Genomic DNA, 24353 nt, shown 5'->3' with positions numbered 1-24353 from the left:
TATCAAATACTGTTTAGGTTATTTAAAACGAAATCTGTTTTAAATCTCAAAGAAATACAAACAAAAATGATGAACAGATTTCTCACTTTGAGGTCTGAATGAGGTAAGGGACATATGTAAAGTCCATCTGAACAACTGATCATGTTCACAGAGATCCTCACAACAAATTTAAAAAAATGTACTACCAAGTGAAGCCTCTGATCACAGAATTTAAGATACAGATCTGTGTTTCAAAAGCAGAGTCAGGAGGTCCCATTGGGGTGCAGCAGAAATGAATCTGACTAGTGTCCATGAGGATGCCGGTTCGGTCCCTGGCCCCACTCAGTAGGCTGGAGATCCAGCATTGCCATGAGCTGTGGTGTAGGTTGTAGATGCGGCTTGGATCCTGAGTGGCTGTGGCCATGGTGTAGGCCAGCAGCTGTAGCTCCGATTTGACCCCTAGCCTGGGAACTTCCATATGCCATGGGTGTGGCCCTAAAAAGAAAAGAAAAGAAAAAAAAAAAAAAAAAACAAACAGAGTCAATGTTCTGATGAGAAAACTCATCAAACCTTACCCTGCTCATGATGATGCCACTTATTTCCAGCACAGACATATCCATCTTTTTGCATTCACTCCCTTCCCAGATTATGGCACTAACGCGATCAGATGCAGGGCTTGAGTTCTGAAGCCAGAATAAATGGTTCTGAAAAGAAAAAATAAATATTTCCATCCACTCCTTCTTTCTTTCTTCCATTAAAAATTTTCCCTTTGTCCAGCTCCCAGGTCACTACCAGGGCTCAGCCTCATCATCCTATGCTCTTCCTCACAAAGCTCATCACTCCAATCACCACCCCCAGGATGCTGGCTTCTGGTCCTTTTTTCCTTACTTAGCCAGTTCCTCACCTGGAGAGAGGCTAAGGGTCTTAAGGGTCTTCCGTAATGACAGGAGGTACGATGCTATCATCCCCAAGGTTCCTTCCCTCTCTAAACGTAGGGAATGAAGATAAGCTTGGTGTATTTATGGGAGATCAAGTAAGAAGGATTTGCAGAGCAACATGATTGTATCAGCGGCAGCAGGAAGTTAGGCGGTAGAGGTGCTGACAGGCCTTAGCTATTACATGAAGGACTGAGGAGGTAAGCCTTTCTCCAGTCTAATCACGATATGGAAAAGCATAGAAAGCTCCAGAGAAGGTTACAATGAAAACAGCCTTGCATTTTCCTCTGCCACATCATGCCTTTTTTTTTTTTTTTTGGTCTTTTTAGAGCTGTACCCACAGCATATGGAGGTTCCTAGGAAAGGGGTTGTGTCGGAGCTATAGCTGCCGGCCTACACCACAGCCAAGCAACCCCAGATCTAAGCCATGACTGCGACCTACACCACAGCTCATGGACACGCCAGGTTCTTAACCCACTGAACAAGGCCAGGGATTGAACCTGCGTCCTCATGGATACTAGTCAGATTCATTTCCACTGTGCCACAGTAGGAACTCCTGCCACATCATGTCTCATTCAATTCCTGTTTCACCAACTTTGCCTCTCTGATGGCCACAAGCCTCACTCATGTTGTCCTTCTCTGAAATTAAAAACCCTTGGAGTTCCCGTCGTGGCGCAGAGGGAACGAACCTGACTAGGAACCATGAGGTTTTGGGTCCGATCAATCAGATAAATTCACATCTAGTAATATACGGCTTTTATGATGTCCTCTACTTATTTCCCACAAAATCACCTTGTCCCCAAACTAATATATAAGTCACTTAAAAAAAGACTACCTTGCGTATTTCTTCTCCTTCTACAATAATGCTTAACATAATGCTGAGGATATTGTGTGGATTGTTTAACAGACTTGGCCAAAAATATTTATTAAGCAGCTCCTATGCAACACACACTAGAGCTACAATGGAGAACCAGACAGACGTGGTCCTTGACATCAAGGAGCTCACAGACTTACGAAGGAGAGGTGATTAAGTAACGTTACTGAACAGTGTGACAAGGGAAGGAAAGAAGGCTTTAGGAATATACAGAAAAAGCTTCCAAAGATGTATCACTCAAGCCAAGACTTCAAAAATGAAAAGAAATGAGCCCAAGGAATGAGTATTGGAGAAAAATGTGTTCTGGGTAAATAAACCAGGTTTGCAAAGTCCCAGAGGAACATGAAGAAACTGGAAGAAATTCAGTTAAGTTACACTCTACCACGTGAGACGGTGTCAGAGCACATAAAGGAACAGAAGCAACTAATCCAGAAGGGAAAAGAAAGCGATTAAAGGATTCTAAGAGGAGTGGCACCAGATTTGCAATTTAGAAGCATCATTCTGGCTGCAGTGTGGGAAATGAAACGAAAGGGATCGAGCCTGGAGAAGCTGTTGTAAGGGACCAGACGAGGGCTGAGGATGATCTGTGCCAAGCAGAATGGACACAGGTGGGCAGACGCAGAAAAGAGCCAGGAGAATCAAGAGAATGAGAAGCCTGGTGGAGAGTGCAGGGCCAAGAGCGGCCCCAAGGGTTTCTGATTTGGGTGGTTAGTGGTGGCATTTAGAAATACGGAAAATAAAAGAGAAAAAACAGGTTAGGTGGGAGAACTTGGAAACGATGACTTCCCAATGGTGAGTTTCACCTTACCTAGTTATTCTTACATAGGCCTTAAAATTATACTGCAAATCCCCGAGGCTCCAAGGAGGTTATAGTCAGCACAATGCTAGGCGTACCCACCAAGGGCTGAAATAATGTAGATGAATCCTCACACCAAAGGCAAACAATATTTAGATTCATATTTCAATAGCAAAATTGGAAGAGAAAGCTTACAACTTTGGTGAAAAAATGTATGTTGTTTCTAGTTGGTTTTTGAAAATTGTACAGATTTAATGAAGCAGGATTTTTTTCATTAAAAGGTGTAACCTAAATCAATGGTAACTTAGGACCAAGAAAATACAATTAAACAAATGATTAAGTCCTTGTGGAAATATTTAGCCTAAGAAAAAAATAAAGCTAAGAAGAATCATGGTCATTGTCATTAGACATACAAAAGGTTTAATCATAAAATGACAACCACTCCAGCTCCACAAGTATTTAAGCAGAGACTAACTGATCATTTGATGGGGTATTAATAACCACACTAAGATGTATTAGTACTTACTCTTTGCCAAGCATTGTGCTAAGCACTTCATATTATCCCACGAGATAGATTACAATATTTCTAAGAAGGAGGAGCTGTTATTACTAGGTGACAATTAGTAAAAAAAATTTCTGTAGGTGTAAAATGAATTCCTATATTGCCTGGAAGGCTGAAATAACCTTCTAAGAAATTTCCATTTCTAGGCTGATTTTATTAGATAAAAATAAAACTTAAAATTAAAAGCATTACTTGGTTTATACATTATTAGAGAAGCAAGCAACGCAGTCTCCTGGTAATTCATGTAACACTGTGTGATATCTACGAAAATATCACATGAGGTTACGTAACAAACAATGTACCCTGCTCAAATAAAAGGAACATTAAGTATCATTCTAAGGAAAATAATGAGAAAAGGCATTGGGAAGAAAAATTCACGTTAAAAAGGACCTCAAGAGGCGTTCCTGTTGTGGCTCAGTGGTTAACGAATCTGACTAGGAACCATGAGGTTGCAGGTTCGATCCCTGGCCTTGCTCAGTGGGTTAAGGATCTGGCATTGCCATGAGCTGTGGTGTAGGTCACAGACTCGGCACAGACCCTGCATTGCTGTGGCTCTGGCGTAGGGCGGCAGCTACAGCTCCGATTGGACCCCTAGCCTGGGAACCACCATATGCCGCGGGAGCGGCCCTAGAAAAGGCAAAAAGACAAAAAAAAAAAAAAAAAAAAAAAAAAAAAGAGCAAAAGAAAAAAGGACCTCAAGAGTACTTTGCTCTTGAGTTCTAATCCCAACATCTCCATTTACAAACTACATTCAATCTCTTCATCTCTAAATTAAGGATAATAATAACGTCCACTTATAGAACTACCGTAGAGTCAGATGAGATAATACAGTGCCCGGCACATGGAAAGTACACAGTAAACACGAGCTATTCTCATCACCACCTTGACAGACCTGCTGAAAAACATCCTCTTTGGGGTCGCGTTTGGTCCCCGAGTGAAGGGAGTTCACACGGGCCCCCTCACTGTCGCTGGTGACCGACGACCGGCACTCGGGGCCGTGCAGCAGATCGTCCCACAACATGTCCTCTGTCTCCGAGTCATGGCGGGTGCTCTCCGAGTCTCTTCGCGACATGCTGAGGCTTCGAGAACCACCGCTCATGCCAGATCTAGAGCCCTTCAAGGGAAAACGAAACCCCCAATTATTTTTTCATTCTTTTTTTAAAAAAACAACTATATATCTGAGGAGTTCCCATTGTGGCAACCATGAGGTTGTGGGTTCGACCCCTGGCCTTGCTCAGTGGGTTAAGGATCTGGCGTTAACGTGAGCTGTGGCGTAGGTTGCAGATGCGGCTGGAATCCCTCGTTGCTGTGGCTTTGGCGTAGGCTGGTGGCTACAGCTCTGATTTGACCCCTATCCTGGGAACCTCCATATGCCACGGGAGTGGCCCTAGAAAAGGCAAAAAAACAAAACAAAACAAAAAAACACCTATATATCTGAAATAAAATGAAAACAAAGTTCCCTCTGGTGACGGCTGGGAAGCTTTCATGAACTGATCACATGTAGTTGTTTGCACACAAGGCTTCAGATAACAATAATACATTTCCATATTTAAAGGGCAACCTCTGATGACTCTCCAACAGACTATAAAAGGGGACCCCCTCTGAGAAGTTACTGCCCACTCAGGCGCCCTGGGATGGGAGTGACTCCTGCAAGCCCATCCAGAGGACCGACTCTGGACGCAGGAGTGGCTAGCCTAATGACACACCTAAAGTGTCTCCTAGTCTAAATATCGTGAGCTCGACTGTAGATCTAGTCACATCCAAGGGCCCAGCCAAACAGGGAAAAGGCTCATCAGGCAGAGAAAAGGATGGACACTGTAGCCCTCCTGCAGTACAAACATAAATACGAAAGTTGTTCCACAATCCCAACTGTCAATCAAAGCAAAAGCTACTGCCATCTACTCTTCTCACCCCTGAAGTACAATGTCCCAAAATATACAATATGTCTGTTAGCTTTCATGAGGTTTACTGCTCCCATCTCTCAGGGGTCCCTTCTCAAAAATCTATCCTCATCAGCATCGAACCCACTTAACTAAAAATGATGCTTAAAAATAAATTTCAGGAGTTCCCGTGGAGGCTTAGCTGGTTGAGAACCTAACACAGTTTCTCTGAGAATGAAGATTCAATCCCTGGCATTACTCAGTGGGTTAAGGATTCAGGGTTGCCACAAGCCGCAGCGTAGGTCACAGATGCAGCTCAGATCTGGTGTCGCTGTGGCTGTAGTGTAGGCTAGCGCTGCAGCTCCAATTCGACTCAGCCTGAGAACTTCCATATGCTGCAGGTGCGGCCATAAAAAGAAATACATAAAAATAACTAAATGCTATATTCCAAAGGAAAATTAAGTTGCCTTCTCATCATTTTAGGATTGAGGAATCTGAGTATCATCCATGATACTTTTTTTTTTTTTGTCTTTTTTTTTTTGCCATTTCTAGGGCTGCTTCTGCAGCATATGGAGGTTCCCAGGCTAGGGGTCCAATCGGAGCTGTAGCTGCTGGCCTATGCCAGAGCCACAGCAACGCAGGATCCAAGCCACGTCTGTGACCTACCCCACAGCTCACAGCAACGCCAGATCCTTAACCCCCTGAGCAAGGCCAGGGATCGAACCTGCAACCTCATGGTTCCTAGTCAGATTCGTTAACCACTGAGCCACGACGGGAACTCCTCATCCATGATACTTTTCAGATTAGATCAAAGAGAAAGAGCTCATTCTCTTTCTGGGGGTGAGCAGTCATATAAAAGTTGCTTGATGAAGTTCCTGTTGTGGCTCAGCGGGTTTCAAACCTGACTAGATTCCATGAGGGTGTGGGTTCATTCCCTGGCCTTGTTCAAAGTTCCAGCGTTGCTGTGAGCTGCGGTGTAGGTCACAGACACGGCTCAGATTCCACACTGCTGCAGACATGGCTCAGATCCCACACTGCTGTGGCTGTGGTGGAGGCCAGCAGCTGCAGCTCTGATTCAACCCCAACCTGGGAATTTCCATATGCCATGGGTACAGCCCTGAAAAGCAAATAAATTAAGCAAAATAAAATAAAAAAGTTGTTTGAGGGGTAGAAAGATATGTGGAGGCAGGAGAGGGGCCGGCAAATATAAACACTACTTTAAGACAATGAAATGGGGGAATGGGTAAAGTTATCACAAGCAAGAATACGCCTTGAAAAAAAGATGTTACCTGACTGAAGGCAGCTGATTCGAACTCTGATTCAGCCAGACTATCTGAATCCCGCATAATAGGACACCACTTGGAGGTGGTTTTCTTTACCTGCCAAAAAATCAAGTCAACAAATAGTAGGAAAAACATTAAATATCTTGTTTATCTTCTATAAACTAAAACAAAAATTACCTGAGTGTTTAGGTGCCTTGAAAGTACTGATTTTCTATTCTTAACTTCACAACCATTGTCACTCGAGGCCCCTTCCACGCTCCTCCGCAGTATCATCATCTGTGTCCGGGCTTCGCCGTCTTCCTCACTTGACAGATCATCTGAAATCCCATTACCCAAATGCCTAAAAGACTCCTGCAAAGAGAACAGCCGTTTCGGAGCTCCCGTCATGGCTCAGAGGTTAATGAATCTGACTAGGAACCATGAGGTTTTGGGTTTACTCCCTGGCCTTGCTCAGTGGTTTGAGGATGCGGTGTTGCCGTGAGCTGTGGTGTAGGTTGCAGATGCAGGTTGGATCCCATGTGGCTGTGGCTGTGGTGTAGGCTGGCGGCTACAGCTCCGATTCGACCCCTAGCCTGGGAATCTCCATGTGCCACGGGTGGGGCCCTAAAAAGACACACACACACACACACACAAAAGAAAGAAAAATATTAAATGTTCTTGAAACTAAATAGCCTAAATGATGCAGAGGTTAGAAGCACAGGCTTGACTCAAACTCTAAGTCGGAATCACAGCGCTTCTACTTACTAGCTGTGTAACCTCAGGCAAGTAAGGAGATGTCTCTGGGGCCCAACTTCCTTATCCGAAAAGTGATGATAATAAAAGCGTCTACCTCAAAAACAAGACTAAAAATAATTAAATAAAAGCACCTACCTCAAAGCTCTTGAAACAAGTGAGCTGCTACATGTAAAAGCACTTAGAATAGTGCCTGGGTGCAGCCAAGGCTCAAAAACGTTAGCTCTTTTCGTAATGTGCAGACGCCACAGACTAACACATAAGAAAGTATTTCAAGACTATGAAGTAAAAGTGTACTTAGTTTTAGACATAAAGCAGAATATTTCTACCAAAACTGAGAAAAGAGTTTCCCAAACCTTAACACACTAACGCTGCCTCTCTGGACGATGACACGGAAGCCTTCAGGCTCATCTGTTTATTAAATCTACCAGCCTCCTGCTCAGGCTGAACCCGAGCAGATCCAATGACAGGCTCTGGTCCTCGAACTTGGAACAATAAGGTACAGTCTTCAAGCCGTTCTTCATGATGCCCTCCTCTTCATGTCCCGTGGTTTTTCCATGCACACAAATCACAAAATCTATCAGCAACTATTTTGTCTCTCCAGCAGAGTTTAAGAAGAGAAAACTTTTACACAGGAAAGAAAAGACCTTGTAATATTTACACTCATCTCGATCTTACCCTTCGTCCCTTTTCTCCATCTGAAAATTTTGCTTTCTCTCTTGTTTGCCACATTCTAAACTCTGGTCGACACTGTCTCTTCTTGATGACAGGATGTAAACAACTTGAGTCATTGTCAGTTTCCGTCCCTTTGTTACATATTAATTTTACTCTTTTAATCCTATTTTTAAAAAAGGAGAAAAGGTTACTCATTAGTTTTCGGAAAATAATATCTTTCATGACATCACTTTCTTTGGAGGAATATAACATGTTATTCTGGAAATCAGGAAAATTCAGAAATCAGGAGTTCCCGTTGTGGTTCGGTGGTAATGAACCCCACTAGTATCCATGAGGATGCAGGTTCAATCCCTGGCCCCGCTCAGTGGGTTAGGGATCTGGCGTTGCTGTGAGCTGTGGTGTAGGTTGCAGAGGTGGCTCAGATCTGGCATTGCTCTGACTATGACATAGGCCGGCAGTTGCAGCTGATTCAACCCCTAGTCTGGGAATATCCACATGGTTCAGGTGTGGCCCTAAAAATACAAAAAAAAAAAAAAAAAAAAAAAAAGAAAGGAAAGGAAAGGAAAGAAAAAGGAAATTCAGAAATGATATTGTTCAGGCTCCTAGTTTGCCTAAGGGTGTAGGAAGCCAGAACATAGTTCGCTCCAAGTCTCCAAAGTCTCGCATCAGTTAACTGAGAGGAAGCCTGTTCTTTTGTTTTCCAAGGAAGTGGGTTCACAGTCTCTCTCTCAAACACGATGCCGACCCCTCCCTCATGAAGCCTACTTGCGCCCTTCCTCACAGATCTTCCCTCTCCTGACGTTCCAAGCCCAACAACTCTCAGCTCCTCCATGCCTCCTGCTGTCCATGTCACCCTAGAATAATCAATCCACCTGCTGAACTGCATGGAACCGTTTATGGTGTTTTCACATGGTTGCCACTGTATCATAGCTGCTACTCTTACCTTCCCAACTAGATGGGTAAACTCACTGGGAACAGGGATACCCAGAGCCCAGTACAATGTTGAGCATAAGAATTGAAACACTTGGACTTAACAGTGTCAATCTATCTTTAGAAAAACTGTGTGAACCACTTCATCTTCAAAAAAGAAGCTGTCAAAGAATGTTACTTTTGAGTCACAAAAAGAAATATATTCCAAAATAAATATTTCTTCAAGTCATGCTGGTGTTGTCATGACCTAGAAAATCATGAAAGAGGTCGAATTTGTCTTAGATTCATTTCCCTTTCTGTCCTACAGCCCACTGACACCAGCCTCCTGTCCCGCATCCCACTTCTAATCAGCTCCCGCACTGAAAAATACCTCGTTTTCAAAATTCTTCTCTCTCCAATGTGGCTTAAAATATTTACTCTTTGAGAATGTTTATATTTCCGTAATCTTGTGGTCTAACAGACCATTAAAGATCAGATAGAATGAAAACTTTATGGTAGATAACTGGACTTATAAGTAACATGACAGACTGTGGAGACATTTCAAATAAACGAATCAGGAGTTCCCTGGTGGCTCATCAGGTTAAGGATCAAGCATTGTCACTGCTGTGGCTTGGGTTGCTGCTATGGTGAGGGTTTCATACCTGGCCCAGGAATTTCCACATACCACAGGTACAGACAAAATAATAATAAAAAAAAATTTTTTTAAAAACAATACCTATCATGGCTCAGCAGAAATGAATCTGACTAGTATTCATGGGGACGCAGGTTGGATCCCTGGCCTTGCTCAGTGGGTTAAGGATCTGGCATTGCCGTGAGCTGTGGTGTAGGTCGCAGATGTGGCTCGGATCCAGTGTTGCTGTGGCTGTGGTGTAGGCCGGCAGCTACAGCTCCAATTGGACCCCTAGCCTGGGAACCTCCATATGCTGTGCGTGCACAGCCCTAAAAAGACAAAAAAAACCAAAAAACAAAAAACAAAAAAAAACAAAAAACAAAAAACAAACAAAAAAAACGACAAATAAGCAAATCACTCCAGAGCCTTTAAAAATCACAACACAGGAGTTCCCATCGTGGCTCAGTGGTAATAAATTCAACTAGTATCCATGAAGACGCAGGTTCAATCCCTGGCCTCACGCCATGGGTTAAGGATCCAGCATTGCCATGAGCTGTGGTGTAGGCCATAGGAGGTCGCTTGGATCTGCTGTGGCTGTGGTGTAGGCCGGCAGCGGTAGCTCTGATTCAACCCCTAGCCTGGGAACTGCCGTATGCCACAGGTGTGGCCCTAAGAAGACAAAAAAATCCCACAATGATAATACACTTACACTGCATATTCCTCTAACCTATAACCTAATCAGACTCTATACTGTGTAAACACTAATGTGAACACAATTAGTAAAAACTACGTAAAAATTCGAATGTAAGACTTCCCACCTGTTGCCAAAGAGAGTCCCCCAAAAGCCACCATTAAAGGGTGCAGATTCCAAAGTTTCTATTCCTCTGGCTTTATCAGAGGAATTATTTCCATTTTCTCGGCTCCCATCACCATTTGCTGTTTTTCGTAACTTTCTACAAAAAAAAAAAAAAAAAAAAAAAAAAAAAAATTCAACAACTTCAGATTATTCAAGACCTTTTCTTTTTCTGCTCAGAATATCCCTACCAACTGCTACCTGAAATTAAGTATAATGAACTTCATATTATGAGAATAAATTATGCAGGAACATTTCTGACTTAAGGGCAAAAAAGCTTCCAAACAAAATCCTATGTTATCATCTTGTTCATTCATTAAAGAAAGAGACCACTATTCAAAAACATTACTAGAAGGAAAATTTTCATATGTATGACCAAGAATCTTTTTAGGAACCACTAAAAGAATAAACAATGTCTTTAAGTAAGAAATCTAACCATCTGGCACCTTTTAATCAGGGGAACACAAAATAATAGCAACCGATCACTTTTTATTGATACCCTGTTTGGTGAAAAGATATACCCTGTAAATATCAAAGAGACACAGCACAGAATTTAATTTCCTTACAAATCATTAAATCAGAATTCCCTGGTGGGCTAAAGCTATGCAGTGTTGTCACTGCTACAGCTCTGGTTTGATCCTTGGTCTCACTTTTGCATGCTGTGGGCACAGCAAACCAAACCAAACAAACAAAATTAAATCAATTAAACTGGATATTCTCTTCTGGGGAAAAAAAAAAAGTTTTGAAAACAACATTCAAAACTAAGAATAAACAGGTTGAAATTCCTTGCACCAAGTGAAAGCAATCTGATATATTAACTCCTTAGGGGGACGAAAATCTATATATATTGTGAGGAAAGATGACTTTTGGAAGATAATGCCATATATATCTAAGAAACCTTTAATAGCTCCAAAACCTCCACACAGCACATAATCAATAAAAACATGACATGAATTCGATGTGCAGAAAAGTTAAATCTTTATTAAAAGTTTAGAACACTTAGAAAACCACTCTTATCAGACACCACTGAAAAAAGGTAAAAACTTTAGTAGCCCTAATCCAATGTACTAATAAGATCTTTGTTGATAGTGAATTTTCACCAAATTTCAACTGAGAATGAATGTGAATAAAAACACTTTTTCAAAATCATTATTTAAGGTAAATTTTAATAAAGAATAATATAGTGTAGGAATTTTCCTTTTAAACAGCTGTACTGAATGACAAAGCCTCACCTTGGACTAAAAATTCATGACAAGGTTTCTTATCTTCAAGGAGAAAAACTAAAAGTAAAGCATTCATCTTTTTAAGCCAAAAAATAATGACAAATACATGCAAAAGTGGATGACTTTTTAATTAATTTACTTAGAGACGTTGCCTATCCTGTAAAATACACAACCAGAAGTGTGATTTCTCGTCTCACCTTCTTCTCCGATTTCCATTGTTCCCTGATGGCCTTGTGATCTGAGTAGACACGATTTGACAGTGGACAGTTCCCATGAGTAACATAAGGCACAAGGGTCCAAGGACTTCACTTACATTCACAATAGGCATCAGAAAATATAACACGAGAGCTATAACTGAAAAGAAGAGTTTCAAAATGGAAAACATTAGGGCTCAGCTTTAACACCAATTCTAATAACTAGACACATTATTTCTATAAAAATCTATCATTTACAAAAGCATACAGGAGTTCCCGTTGTGGCTCACCGATAACAAACCTGACAAGTATCCATGAGGATGCAGGTTTGATCCCTGGCCTCACTCAGTGGGTTAAGGATCCAGTGTTGCCATGAGCTGTGGTGTAGGTTGCAGGCAAGGCTCAAATCTGGCGTTGCTGTGGCTGTGGTGTAGGTCAGCAGCTTTTGATCCAATTGGACCCCTAGCCTGGGAACATCCGTATGCCACGAGTATGGTCCTGAAAAAAAAAAAAAGTACGCAAGTGAAAGCATATAATTTCCTACAATACAATCCACCTGCACGTTAGCTGAGTGAAAACCTGAAGCCCTAGACCGCAGCACAGGTAAAGAACGATGTGTCCAAAGGATCTGCCTTTCTAGCAGTATGATAATCTAGATATTTCAAAAGACTTTCTACCACAAAACTAGATGCCACAAAATCCTTCGAAGTGTTGTTTTGCTCAAAGGAACAGTAGTTTCCAAGGCCCAGAGTTAGCAATCAGCAGAGCTGGGATTGGAACCCAGCAGCCAGGCTCCAAGAGTCCTACTCTTAACTGCTATGTTACACTGCCTCTTTGTACATGTATACGAAATGTCCAAAGAAATAAATAATGAAAGAAACAAACATTAAAACATCACACTGAAAAAGAATGGATGTGTGTGTGTGTGTTTGTATGTATCACTGATTGGATTTGCTGTACACCTGAAACTAACACAACATTGTAAATCAACTCTACTCCAGTTAAAAAAAAAGAAAAGCAAGAAAAAAGTCACAAACCATCTCCCTAAACTTCCAGATACAACTTCCAGATTAGTTCATTCAGACTTTAACATAAAGATAATTTTTGTGCTACATGAACTTTCGTATATGGAGAAAAAGCTACCAAATCAATCTCATGCCCTGATACTCTGATACCCAAACATAGCAAGAGCAGCACCAAAACAACACACTGCAAACCTTGCTGACTTGTGAAAATGGTTATAAATTTACCTCTAGAAAGTAAACACCATGAAGGCAGGAATTTTTGTCTATTTTGTTCACTGCTATACCTAGTTCAGTATCTGGCACATAGTAAGCACTCAGCATTTGTTGAACAAATAGCTGAAACCCTATCAAAGTCATCTGACAATAGAGCAAAAGAATAACGCACCAAGACCATGTTGAATAGAAGAATACTTGGCACAGACATGCCATGTACTTAAGGATTTGTTGACTAAACTGATGTAATTTAATATTTTAATATGATGTCATTTTGATTGCCTGCATACATACCGTCTCAACTGACAGCTGCGTCAACAGGCTTTGTCCCTGATTCCTGGGAGGTAACCTCTAAACTCGTGGAATTTCCCAAATGATGGAAGTATCTTTGTTATTCGTGGTGGGCATCTTGGACCATACCTGACAGTGTGTGCCAATAAAGTGACTAGGAGTAGGAGTAGCCACACCACAAAGACCAACTATGTAATTAGAGGGCTGGGTCTTTGAGCCACATAGTATCAGCCTGACCTCTGGGAAGGGAAGGGGCGCTAAAGACAGAGGGCCACTACTTGGCCAGTGACTCCATCAATCACGCCTGCACAATAAACCCTCAGTAAAAACTCTGGATACCAAAGCTTGGGTGAGCATCTCTGGCTGGCACTACCTTCTGCACGCTGCCATCCATCAGGGATGGCAAGGTAACAGAGCCCTGAGGATGATGAACACTTTCTGACTGGAGTCTTCCCCGACTTCGCCCCATGCATTTCTTCTCATTTGTATCCTCTAAGTACAGTACTTTCCTGGCTTCTATGGGTCATTCGAGTGAATCATTAAACCATGAGGAATGAGCTGGAGTCAGCTGGTCAGAGGAAGGGCGGCCCTAGGGACTCCCAGAGTAAGGCTGGTGTCTTGGGAAGGACTGTGCCTTTAACCTGCGAGGTTTGGTCCAACGTGAATAGTGAAAAAGGATTCCATAAAAACAAACGATTTGTTCCTGATTTGTAATTGATCATACATGCCAATCTTTTCAAAAATATGAGGAATATAAAAATATTTCTTTAACACCCTAAAGAATATAGAGGTAGTGCTCGCTTCGGCAGCACATATACTAAGGAATATCTAAGTTAAATCAGCATAAATCATATTAACGAAGACATTCTGAATAGGAACAAAACAAGATGACCACTCGTACGGTTATTACTTAACACTGCTCTGAACATGTTCACTAACTCAATATGAGTAAATGAAATGTATGAAAAAGAGAACAACTTTTCATCATGCAAAGAGTAAGACTGTACCATTGGAAAATGTACGAGAAGCACTGAAAAACTATGAGAATCAATGAAGTTTAATAAAGTGCCTGGTTATAACAATTTTAAATATAAACTAAATGCTTTCAAATGTAACTGTTAAAATTCATAACAAAAAGTCTCATACTTGTAACAGGAGCAACAGAAATTAAAACATTAAATAGTTGATTTTAGGAGCTCCTGTCGTGGCTCAGCAGTTAGTGAACCTGACTAGCATCCATGAAGACTCGGGTCTGATCCCTGGCCTCGCTCAGTGGGTTAAGGATCCAGTGTTGCCATGAGCTGTGGTGTAGGTCGAAGATGTGGCCTGGATCCCGAGGTGCTGTGGCTGTGGGGTAGGCCGGCAGCCACAGCTCCGATTAGACCCCTAGCCTGGGAACCTCCATGTGCCGCAGGTGCAGTCCTAAAAAGGCAAAAAAAGACCAAAAAAAAAAAAAAAATTTTACTTTGATGTGGAAGCCCCCAAGCATCTCTGATGGATGAATATACAAACAAAATGTGGCATAAACATACAATCAATTATTAATTCACCCTTAAAAAGGAAGGAAATACTGACATGTGCTCCAAATGGATGAATCTTGAAGACACGTGCTAAGTGAAACAAGGACAAATGCTCTATGATTCCACTTCTATGAGCTACCTATAGAGTCGTCAGAGTCCTAGAGTCAGAAAGGAGCATGGTGATTGCCCGGGGCTAGAGGGAGGAGGAATTGGAGAGTTGCTGATTTAATGGGTACAGTTTCAGTTCGGAAAAAAAAAATGAAAAAAGCCTTAGAGATGGACGGTGGTGATGGCTGCATAATAACATGAATGTACTGCCTGTCACTGAACTGTATACTTAGAAATGGTTATGATGGTAACTTGTAGGTTATGTATATTTTAACACAATTTTAAAAATTTGAGTTTAAGAAGATCTAAGCAAGTCTTATAAGAAAAAAAAATTCCTATAAAACTTTACTGAAAGATTAACAGGAGACTTGATTAAAAAGAGAGAGAGCTCAATTTTCTTCCCATTCCCCCTAAATATATCCATATCTACATTTTGGAGTTGGGGGCGGGAAACAGGGAATTCCAGTCCAAATTCCAAAATTTTTTGTTTTTGTTTCTGTTCATGATAAAATAATTCTAATTATTTTGGAAAGCATAACCAAGTAAGAGCCTAAGACAAAATGTTGAAAAGGTAGAATAACAGAGGAATACTTGTCCTGCTCAAGGTTTCTACATATTAAGTAGCTACAGTCATTTAAAAAATTGGCATAGATAAGAGAATAATCAGACAAGTTGATGGTGCAGAATACGTAGTCCAGAAATAGGTAATGGTGTACAAGAAAAGAAATTTATCTCAACAAGAAAGAAATTATTCAACATGTAGAAAAAATATTTAACATTTAACTTCATCCTTTCAAGTGACCAAATAAATGCACATTAGACAAGCAAAGTATCTTCTGTATATTAAACTAGGTAACAATTTTTTAAATCATAATAATGCTGGTAAGATTGTGGTAAAAGAAACATTCTTATCACCTACTTTCCAAAAGAATTGTGTGGCCCACGACTTCACTATATGTACTAAAAGCCTTAAAATGTTTACATTCTTTGATCTGTTAATTGTTTCAGAGAATAAATTCCAAGGAAGTAATATAAAACGTGAGAAATTTTGTTCATGATAGTATTATTAATAGGGAAAAATCTACAAACAACCTAAATGCTCACAATATGGGAATGGTATATAAATTATGATACTTTTATATAATAGAATATTAAGCAGTTATTAAAGAGTATTTATGGTAAATCCATATGATAGACTCACACAAGCTTAAAATGATAGCTTTAAATGATGGTGTGTCCACATGATGGAATATTATGCAGCCACTAAAATGATAGTTAGGAAGACAATTCAAAAAACTGACACTGATAAAAGGTAACAAAAATCACCTTAGGAGTTCCCTTCATGGCTCACGGGTAACAAGTATCCATGAGGATGCGGGTTGGATCCCTGGCCTCACTCAGTGAGTTAAAGATCTGGCATTGCCATGAGCTGTGGTGTAAGTCACAGACATGGCTCGGATCCTGAGTTGCTGTGGCTGTGGTGTAGGCCGGCAGCTGCAGTTCTAATTCAATTCCTAGTTTGTGAATTTCCATATGCCTAGGGTACGGCCCTAAGAAGATTAAAAAAAAAAAAAAAATCACCCCAAACCCTTTCACCCTAACCCAAACTTCACCTTCCACCTACTCTTTGTTCTAATTCATGTCTGATTGCTCAGGTATAACCATATATACACTGCCCTCTTTCAGGAAGTGCTCCTGGTAGGCAATAGAATATAGTGAAGTGAATACACGGGGTCCCTCCCTGCACATAGTGAGAAGAGAAAAAACATCAGGTAGTGATGTGCAATACAGAAATTAAAAGATTCCTGGGAGTTCCCTTGCGCTGTTGTGGTTCAGATTTAATCCCTGCCCCGGGAACTTCCCCATGCTGTGCGCGTGGCCAAAAAAAAAAAAAATTCCTGTGATAGTGACTGAGGGGTGGAAGGACTACTTAGACGGTATAGACAAGGACAGCCTCTCTATGAAAGTTACGTCTGAGCGTAGATCTTAAAGATGAGAGCAAAGGTAGCCACGTGAAAACTTCATGATTGTTTCAAACAGAAAGAAAGGCCCTGTGTGAGGAAGAGGAAAAGGCCTTTACGCCTGGAGTGAGCAAGGAGCAGGGTGCTATCACATCCCAGAGGTTCGCGGGGAACGACCATGGAGGGCACACCGCAGCCCTGGTGAAAAGTTGGGGTTTCTATTCTAAGGGCAATGAGACGTCACTAAAGGGTTTAAGCAGGAAGATGGTGTGATATGGTTTCCATTTCAAAAGATTTCTCTAATTGCTGTGCAAAGAGTGATTGGTAGAAAGAAAGCTCAGAGCAGACATCACTCTCACGATCCAGATGAAGGGATCCTGGTGCCATGGACTATGACGGTGGCAGCAGAGGCTGGGATAAGTGGTCAGGACACATGTTGGAGGTCAAACTTACAGACCTGGCGACAGATGGCAAGCGAGAGTTGATGGTTGAGAAGAATAGGAAGACTGAATTTTTCACTTGAAAACTGGGCGGTTGATAGTATCATTTAATGAAATAAGGGAAGACCTGAAGAGGGGTTAAGTCCGTACAAAAGAAACATTTGTTCAAAAAAAAAAAAAAATCAAGAGTTCCATTTTGGATATGATTAAGTTCAAGATACCTATTAAATCCCCATATGGAAATGTCAAACAGGGCGTTGGATTTAAGAGACTGAAATTCAGCAGAGAGATGTGCCTGAAAATACAAATTTGAGAATCACCAGTATGTGATTATGTTGAAAGCATCAGGGCTTGATGAGAGCACCCAGGGAAGAGAAGGGAATCCAGGAGCAACCTTGAGGTAATCCAGTATTCAAAGGGCAGAAAGAAGAAAAGTTTGGAAAGGCCTGGCTGGGGAGAGAGGTGGGAAGAAACTCGAGAGCGGAGAGTCAGACAATCCTGTTTGCTCTCTCTCAGCAAATGAATTGATGATGATGTCCAAGTGTATGTGATACCACCAAGGGAAAGGGTAAATGTAAGAACAGTAAGGTCTGCACGATCTAATAGCAAAAGCAGCAAAAAGAAACTGTCATCATTTATTCCGACTCCTCCCATTACCTTGCATGAGGTAAAGCAGCAGCAGCCAAACAAAGATTCTTAAAGAGGTAACCTGAATCCACCAAGTGCTGAAAAATGGAAACAATACAACTCGAACAAGCCCCTTTCGAGTCAGAGACGTCCACGGAATTTCAGGTTTGGCTTTGGCAAATGTTGAGCCTTTAAACATACAACAAAACAAAACATCAAACATTGATATACACTGTACTAACATTAGCCCACGTGTAACAGGATATAAAAACAGATGAGAGCAAAAATCAGCACATAACCCGTTCAGTTAAAAAGAATCCTCTTAGGTGTTCCTTACCGACACTAACTTCTTGCCTCAAACACTAGATCAGGAGTTCAAAAAAAGGCAGGCTTGTTTGAATGGTACATAATATATTTTGATTACACAGCAGTAAGCCTCCAAGTCCAGCCCTCCTTCGCCCTCATGGAAACCGTGTAATTTACAGAGCCACACGGTATTCAGCAAAGGGGAGAAAAATGCTAAAGCCTGAATGATGAGGGAAGAACATCGCTTTTGGAAATGAAAGTACACCATCAAACAGGGAAGATGTGGGAAAAGAATCTTTAGTACCGCTATGAAATAATGTAATGATATACCTAAGAAACAAGACAACCTTAGAACTCACCTCTGATTAAGTCCACATCAATCAAATCTGCCTTTATGTGACCCATCTTTTTTGGTTTGTTTTTGAAGCCCTAGAATAAACCAAAACAGAAAACCAAAAGTAAACAAAGTTTAAAAAGCCCTTTTAAAACAAAAGGTAAACTTATGTTTCTTTTTCTCTTTCACTGGGTCCACTTGAATCCTAGTGCTCCTTAAAGGAACCTGCCCATTGACATTTGCTTTAGTTTTTAGTTTTACCAAGTAATGCATGCAAATGCTTCTATCATCTTTAAAAATAATCAAACAGCACCAAAAGGTCAGTAAGTAAAAAACAGTACTCCCCTGATCCACCTCACCTCTCCTCCCAATTTCAGTCATTACAAACAAATAACTTTCATCTTTTTTTAGCTGTTTCTCTTGGTATTTACTTACATAGGCTAAATAATATGTTCAGACTGATATTTTTTAACTTAATTGATTTTACAAATCATCTATGGATTCCTAATACAGTTAATGAGAATTGAGCTCTCTTAATCTCCACTAATCTCCACATTCTGACCCCACCCCCCAAAAATATATCTTCACAATATAGTCAATTAATTTTTGACAAATCAGTAATCAGTAGTTACAGTTTGATCACTATGAAAATCATTCCTTGTGGGGGTTCCTGTTGTGGCTCAGCAGTATGGAACCTAAGTAGTATCCATGAGGATGCGGGTTTGATCCCTAGCCCCGCTCAGTGGGTTAAGGATCTGGCATGGCTATGAGCTGTGGTGTAGGTCGAAGAAGTGATTCGGATCCTACAATGCTGTGATTGTGGTGTAGGCCGGCGGCTGCAGCTCTGATTTGACCCCTAGCCTTGAAATTTCCATATGCCTCAGGAGTGACCCTAAAAGGACAAAAAAAAAATCTTTCCTTGTAAGCTACATTTATATTCTTCCAGTTACTCTGTGAGGTTAGTGAAAATATTTCTCATTTTCCAAATACTCAAATACCAAAAAATTAATCAGATTCCTTTCTTCCCTTAAAAAACAAAAACCGTGGAAGCCCCTTCCCAAGGACCCCCTGTCTTCCTGCTGCAATGGACTAGATGCTCGCTGGGCCTGCTGCCCAGCTGTCACCCCAGAACTTCTCACTCTCATACTGGCAATCCCTGCCCCTCTCTCTGCGATGAGTCCATTATTTCTAGATCCATGTCTTCTGGGAGCATGTCTTTCAGCAGCTTCCAGAGAAAATGCTCACAGAACACAGTGTTTTTAATCCTGCATGCCTGAATACCAATTCATGCTACCCCTGTGCTTCATTAAAAGGTACACTAGATGTAGAATTTTAAGTTTCCCTCAGGAATTAAGATACTATTCCATTGTTTTCTACTTTCCAATGCTGCTGTTGCAAACTCCAATGCCATTCTGATTCCTGATCCTTGGAATGTGAATTGTTTTTTTCCCCTGAATCCTCACTTTATTTATTTATGTATTTATTTATTTATTGTCTTTTTAGGGCCACATGTGTGGCATGTGGTGGTTCCCAGGCTAGGGGTCAAATCAGAGCTACAGCTGCCAGCCTACACCACAGCCACAGCCATGCCAAATCCGAGCCACGTGTGCAACCCACAGCACGGCTCATGGCACACCCGATTCTTAACCCACTGAGCGAGGCCAGGGATCGATCCTGCATCCTCATGGATGCTAGTCAGACTTGTTTCCTCTGAGCCAAGACAAGAGCTCCTGAATCCTCACTTTATTCATGATGTTCACAAGTTTCATTTTTAGATTCTGTTCCATTATAAGTTATTACAAGATACTGAATATAGTTCACTGTGCTGTAGAGTAGGTCCTTGCTGGTTATCGGTTTTATATGCAGTATTGTGTATCTGCTAATCCCAAGCTCCCAATTTACCCCTCTCTCACCTTTCCCCTTTGATAACCATAAGTTTGTTGTCTATGCCTATCAGTCTGTTTTATAAGCAAGTTCATTTGTACAATTTTTTTAGATTCCACATATAAGCTATATCACAGAAAAAGGCAAAGAGCACAAATAGCATTCAGGGATTGCTTTGCAGGAGCCCTTACAGTGCACATCTGAGCAGGGAGAGGGCCCCACCACGCTCCTTCCCCAGGCGCTATACTCAGTGTCTCAGCATCAAGGCCCCGGAGCTTTGAACTGTGTCTGTGAGCATCTGTGCTATGTCTCCATTTATTTTGTGCATCTGTCAGCAAATGTCCTAAGATAATTAATTACTTCTTCGCTTTACACCACTTCGGCTTAGGAAAAGTTTCATAGGAATGCTCTATTTTCAGATAATGGGGGAAACCTGTATGTTCATATTTACTAAATATGTTTTATTTTATCAACACACATAAACAATGGTTTTATAGGGAAAAACTCTGGATTTGAAAGTCATGATAACCGTGCTGTATATTACAAATAAAAGCAAATCTGTGAATTATGTTTTGTGTTTCGAACTCCCGGTTTGCATCATAGTTTTGTTTTTTTACCATTGATAAATAAAACTTTTAAAAGGTGAGTTTTAATTTCATCCTCAATTAACACTTGCACACGCTAATGCCCAATCAAGTTTTTTTAAGTTAGATATTTAACTATTAAATTAAGTAACAGTTAGGGAGTTCCCATTGTGGTGCAGTAGAAACAAATTTGACTAGTAACCATGAGAATGCGGGTTCGATCCCTGGCCTTGATGAGTGGGTCAGGGATCTGGCATTGCCAGGAGCTGTGGTGTAGGCTGCAGACACAGCTCAGATCCTGCATTGCTGTGGCATAGGCCAGCAGCTAGAGCACCAGTCTGACCCCTAGCCTGGGAACTTCCATAGGTATGGCCCTAAAAAGCAAAAAATAAAATAAAATAAAACTATGTAAAAACTAAATGTCACAATAATTTGCTATTTCCTCACTTCTGATATTGAGCCGGTATTAATCTTTAGTTCTGTTTAAATAGATGCAGTCAATTCCTCTTAAGTGAATCCTATGTTTCTATCCAGTTAACTACAAACTGCAGATTTTACCCTCTCATTTGAAAATTCTAAATATAATTAAATTAAGTCTAAGAAAGAATAAAATTTTGAAATTTAGACATTTCAGAGGAAAAAGGAACCCTATGGAAAAGCAGGTGCGCTAATTTTTGAAATATGTGTAATTTCATGGGAATAACAATGATCTTGTGTCACATTCAAAATCAGAAATTAGGGGAGTTCCCATAGTGGCTCAGTGGTTGACAAGTCCGACTAGCAACCATGAGGTTGCGGGTTCAATCCCTGGCCTTTCTCAATGGGTTAGGGATCCAGTGTTGCCATGAGCTGTGGTATGGATTGCAGATGTGGCTAGATCCCGCATTGCTGTGACTCTAGTGTAGGCCGGAGGCTACAGCTCCGATTTGACCCCTAGCCTGGGAACCTCCATATGCCTCAAGAGAGGGCCCAAGAAAATGGCAAAAAGACCAATAAAAAAAAAAAAATCAGAAATTAACATTTAAAAAGTAAAAATATCACTGTATTGTATTCTATCAGACATAGGCCTTGGGACATTTGCATCAGTACTTTCCTAACTAAAGAAGCTTAGAGTCCCTTAACTCTAGAGCCAAATGAATTTTTCTACTTTCTTTGCATTCTAAAGGTCTCACAATGTTATAGAATCAGAATTAGCATTAACTAAAGGTAAATACCAAACCAGGAAAACTTCCCTTAGCAACAGAAAAATATTCATTCAATCACTTAGTCAACAAATAAAGCAATGCATTTTTTTTACAATCCAGACACTCTGCTTGAACTAAGAATACAGTAATAAGGAGGTCGAAGAACAGTTCTACCTCCAAAGAGCGCACAGCACTGAAGGGAAGACAGACTATAAGGACGAAAGTTCCAGGGTTCCGGAAGGAAATGCCCCCTGAACCTCCCTCATCACTTTTTCTTTCCTAAGAGGACAGAAGTCACTCAGAAATTTATTACCACTGTTCTTGAGACAGATGCCAAAGTCACTAAATACTTTCATGTATTTTTCTGCTGAGGAAGAATAAAAAACACATCCCATGCTTTTGTTTTAGGAGCCTTCTTTTTTCGCCTACACATTCCATAGCATATATAATAAGGGAAAACGTGCCAGCCACTCTTCTCGGCATTTTACATAAACTTACATTAATTTGTTTGACTCATTTAGTCCTCACAACTGTTGTGTGAGACAGGCACCTTGATCTTCTGCACTTTACACATGACAAAAACAAGGCACATTTGTATCTTTTTTGAAAAGATTCCACATATAAGTGATATCATATGGTTTTGAACTTATTCATAGAACAGAAATAGACTCACAGACACAGAAAATAAACTCATAGTTACCAAAGGGGAAAAAGGTGAAGGGATAAGTTAGGAGTTTGGGATTAGCAGATATTCACTACTATATATAATACAGATAAATAACAAGGACCTGCTTATAGCACAGGGAACTATATTCTTATCTTGTAAAACGATAATGGAAAAGAATCTGAAAAAGAATATATATATATACATATATATATACACACACACACATATAACATATGTATAACTGATTGTTTTGCTTGCTGTACACCTGAAACACTGTAAGTCAACTATTCTTTTTTTTTTTTGGCCCCGCCTGTAGCATGCAGAAGGTCCAGGGCCAGGGATCAAACCTACACCACAGCAGTGATCCAAGCCACAGCAATGACCAGTGCCAGATCCTTAACCTGCTGAGCCACCAGCAAACTTCTAAATCAATTATTCCTCAATTTCAAAAAACAAAAAAAAACAAGAACAAAAAATAAGACATAGAGACTCTAACCCATTCATTTTCACTACAAACGGCTACACATCCTGCCTCTCACTAGACAGTACAAAATGCATTGATTAAATGGAGGGAGAGATTTTGTTTGAGCTAAAACTGCAAGCCTCTGAAAGGTAATGGGATTAAACCCTGGAGCTGTAAGTGAATCTGCATATTGGCCACAACCTAGCAGCCCAGGGGAAAACTGAAGGAAAGAATTAGGCTAACTCTGCACTAGTTATCTGGAAATGGTCTGGAAGCTTTCTGCAGAGCCCAGCTACAGGCTGTATTCAGTCCTCTCTACTGTTTGTCTCCACATAGCTGTGTAACATCATCAAAGCTCAGAAGCGCCCGACCAGTGTAGTTCCTACTTTTAGGCAGAGGGACAAAAGCACTAGAAAGACTGCTGCTATTTTGTCAGGCTCCACATTTAACAGGGAATAAAAGACAAGTGAAACCCTGTAACACGTCTCTCTCTCTCTCTCAGGGTGCTGAGATGTCCATTTTATTGCCATTGATTCTGCACTACCGGATAGCAGTCAGGCACAAAGAGAGAAGTCACTCGATTGAGGGCAGATGATGAACAACAAAGGAACAATGACAAGGCAAGTAGAGCACTACAGGGACATGGGTAAGACACCTAAGTCAGATTTAAGCAGTCCAAGAAAGACTTCCAAAGGAAATAACACCTGTTCTGAGACCTGAAGGAGGCACAAGAATTTGTAAAGATGAACATGGGGGTGTAGCAAGAGGGGACATTAAGAAAAGTATATGAGAAAACCGAGAAATAAGAGACAGCATGACAAAAACTGAAGAAAGTTCAAAAGGCCTAAAGCAGAGTGGAAGGGAACGGGGGTTAAAGTATGAGAGAGAAAAATCAGAGAGGTAAATAAAAGCCAGATTTTAAAGATTATCATCACGCTGAGTCTGCATTTATTGTAAAGATACTAGGAAGTCAGACAACAGTTTTAAATATGAGAACAACAATCAGATTTGTATTAAAACAAAAACAGGTGTTCCCGTCGTGGCGCAGTGGTTAACGAATCTGACTAGGAACCATGAGGTTGCGGGTTCGATCCCTGCCCTTGCTCAGTGGGTCAAGGTTCCGGCGTTGCCGTGAGCTGTGGTGTAGGTCACAGACACGGCTCGGATCCTGCGTTGCTGTGGCTCTGGCGTAGGCTGGCAGCTGCAGCTCCGATTTGACC

The 24353-nt window shown here is 40.9% G+C and overlaps 1 protein-coding gene across 12 annotated transcripts in view; it reads right to left on the bottom strand.

Moving 5' to 3' along the window:
* Nucleotides 1-24353, bottom strand: part of PHTF1 (putative homeodomain transcription factor 1) — a 77062-nt gene that overhangs the window by 28960 nt on the left and 23749 nt on the right. For 9 of the 12 annotated variants that reach the window (XM_021090723.1, XM_021090726.1, XM_021090725.1 and 6 more), the window contains exons 4-12: nucleotides 18377-18446; nucleotides 17742-17900; nucleotides 11530-11686; nucleotides 10075-10209; nucleotides 7720-7879; nucleotides 6487-6660; nucleotides 6316-6405; nucleotides 4039-4260; nucleotides 555-683 (exon numbers count right to left, since the gene is read on the bottom strand). In XM_021090723.1, the coding sequence (XP_020946382.1) occupies nucleotides 555-683; nucleotides 4039-4260; nucleotides 6316-6405; nucleotides 6487-6660; nucleotides 7720-7879; nucleotides 10075-10209; nucleotides 11530-11686; nucleotides 17742-17900; nucleotides 18377-18446 (1296 nt within the window). The remainder of the gene's footprint in view (nucleotides 1-554; nucleotides 684-4038; nucleotides 4261-6315; nucleotides 6406-6486; nucleotides 6661-7719; nucleotides 7880-10074; nucleotides 10210-11529; nucleotides 11687-17741; nucleotides 17901-18376; nucleotides 18447-24353) is intronic. The other 3 variants (XM_021090731.1, XM_021090730.1, XM_021090732.1) reach the window with 2 other exon arrangements.

The sequence above is a fragment of the Sus scrofa genome, chromosome 4, assembly GCF_000003025.6.
Source record: "Sus scrofa isolate TJ Tabasco breed Duroc chromosome 4, Sscrofa11.1, whole genome shotgun sequence".
Taxonomy (NCBI): Eukaryota; Metazoa; Chordata; class Mammalia; order Artiodactyla; family Suidae; genus Sus; species Sus scrofa.
This window is presented reverse-complemented; position numbering and strand designations above follow the sequence as displayed.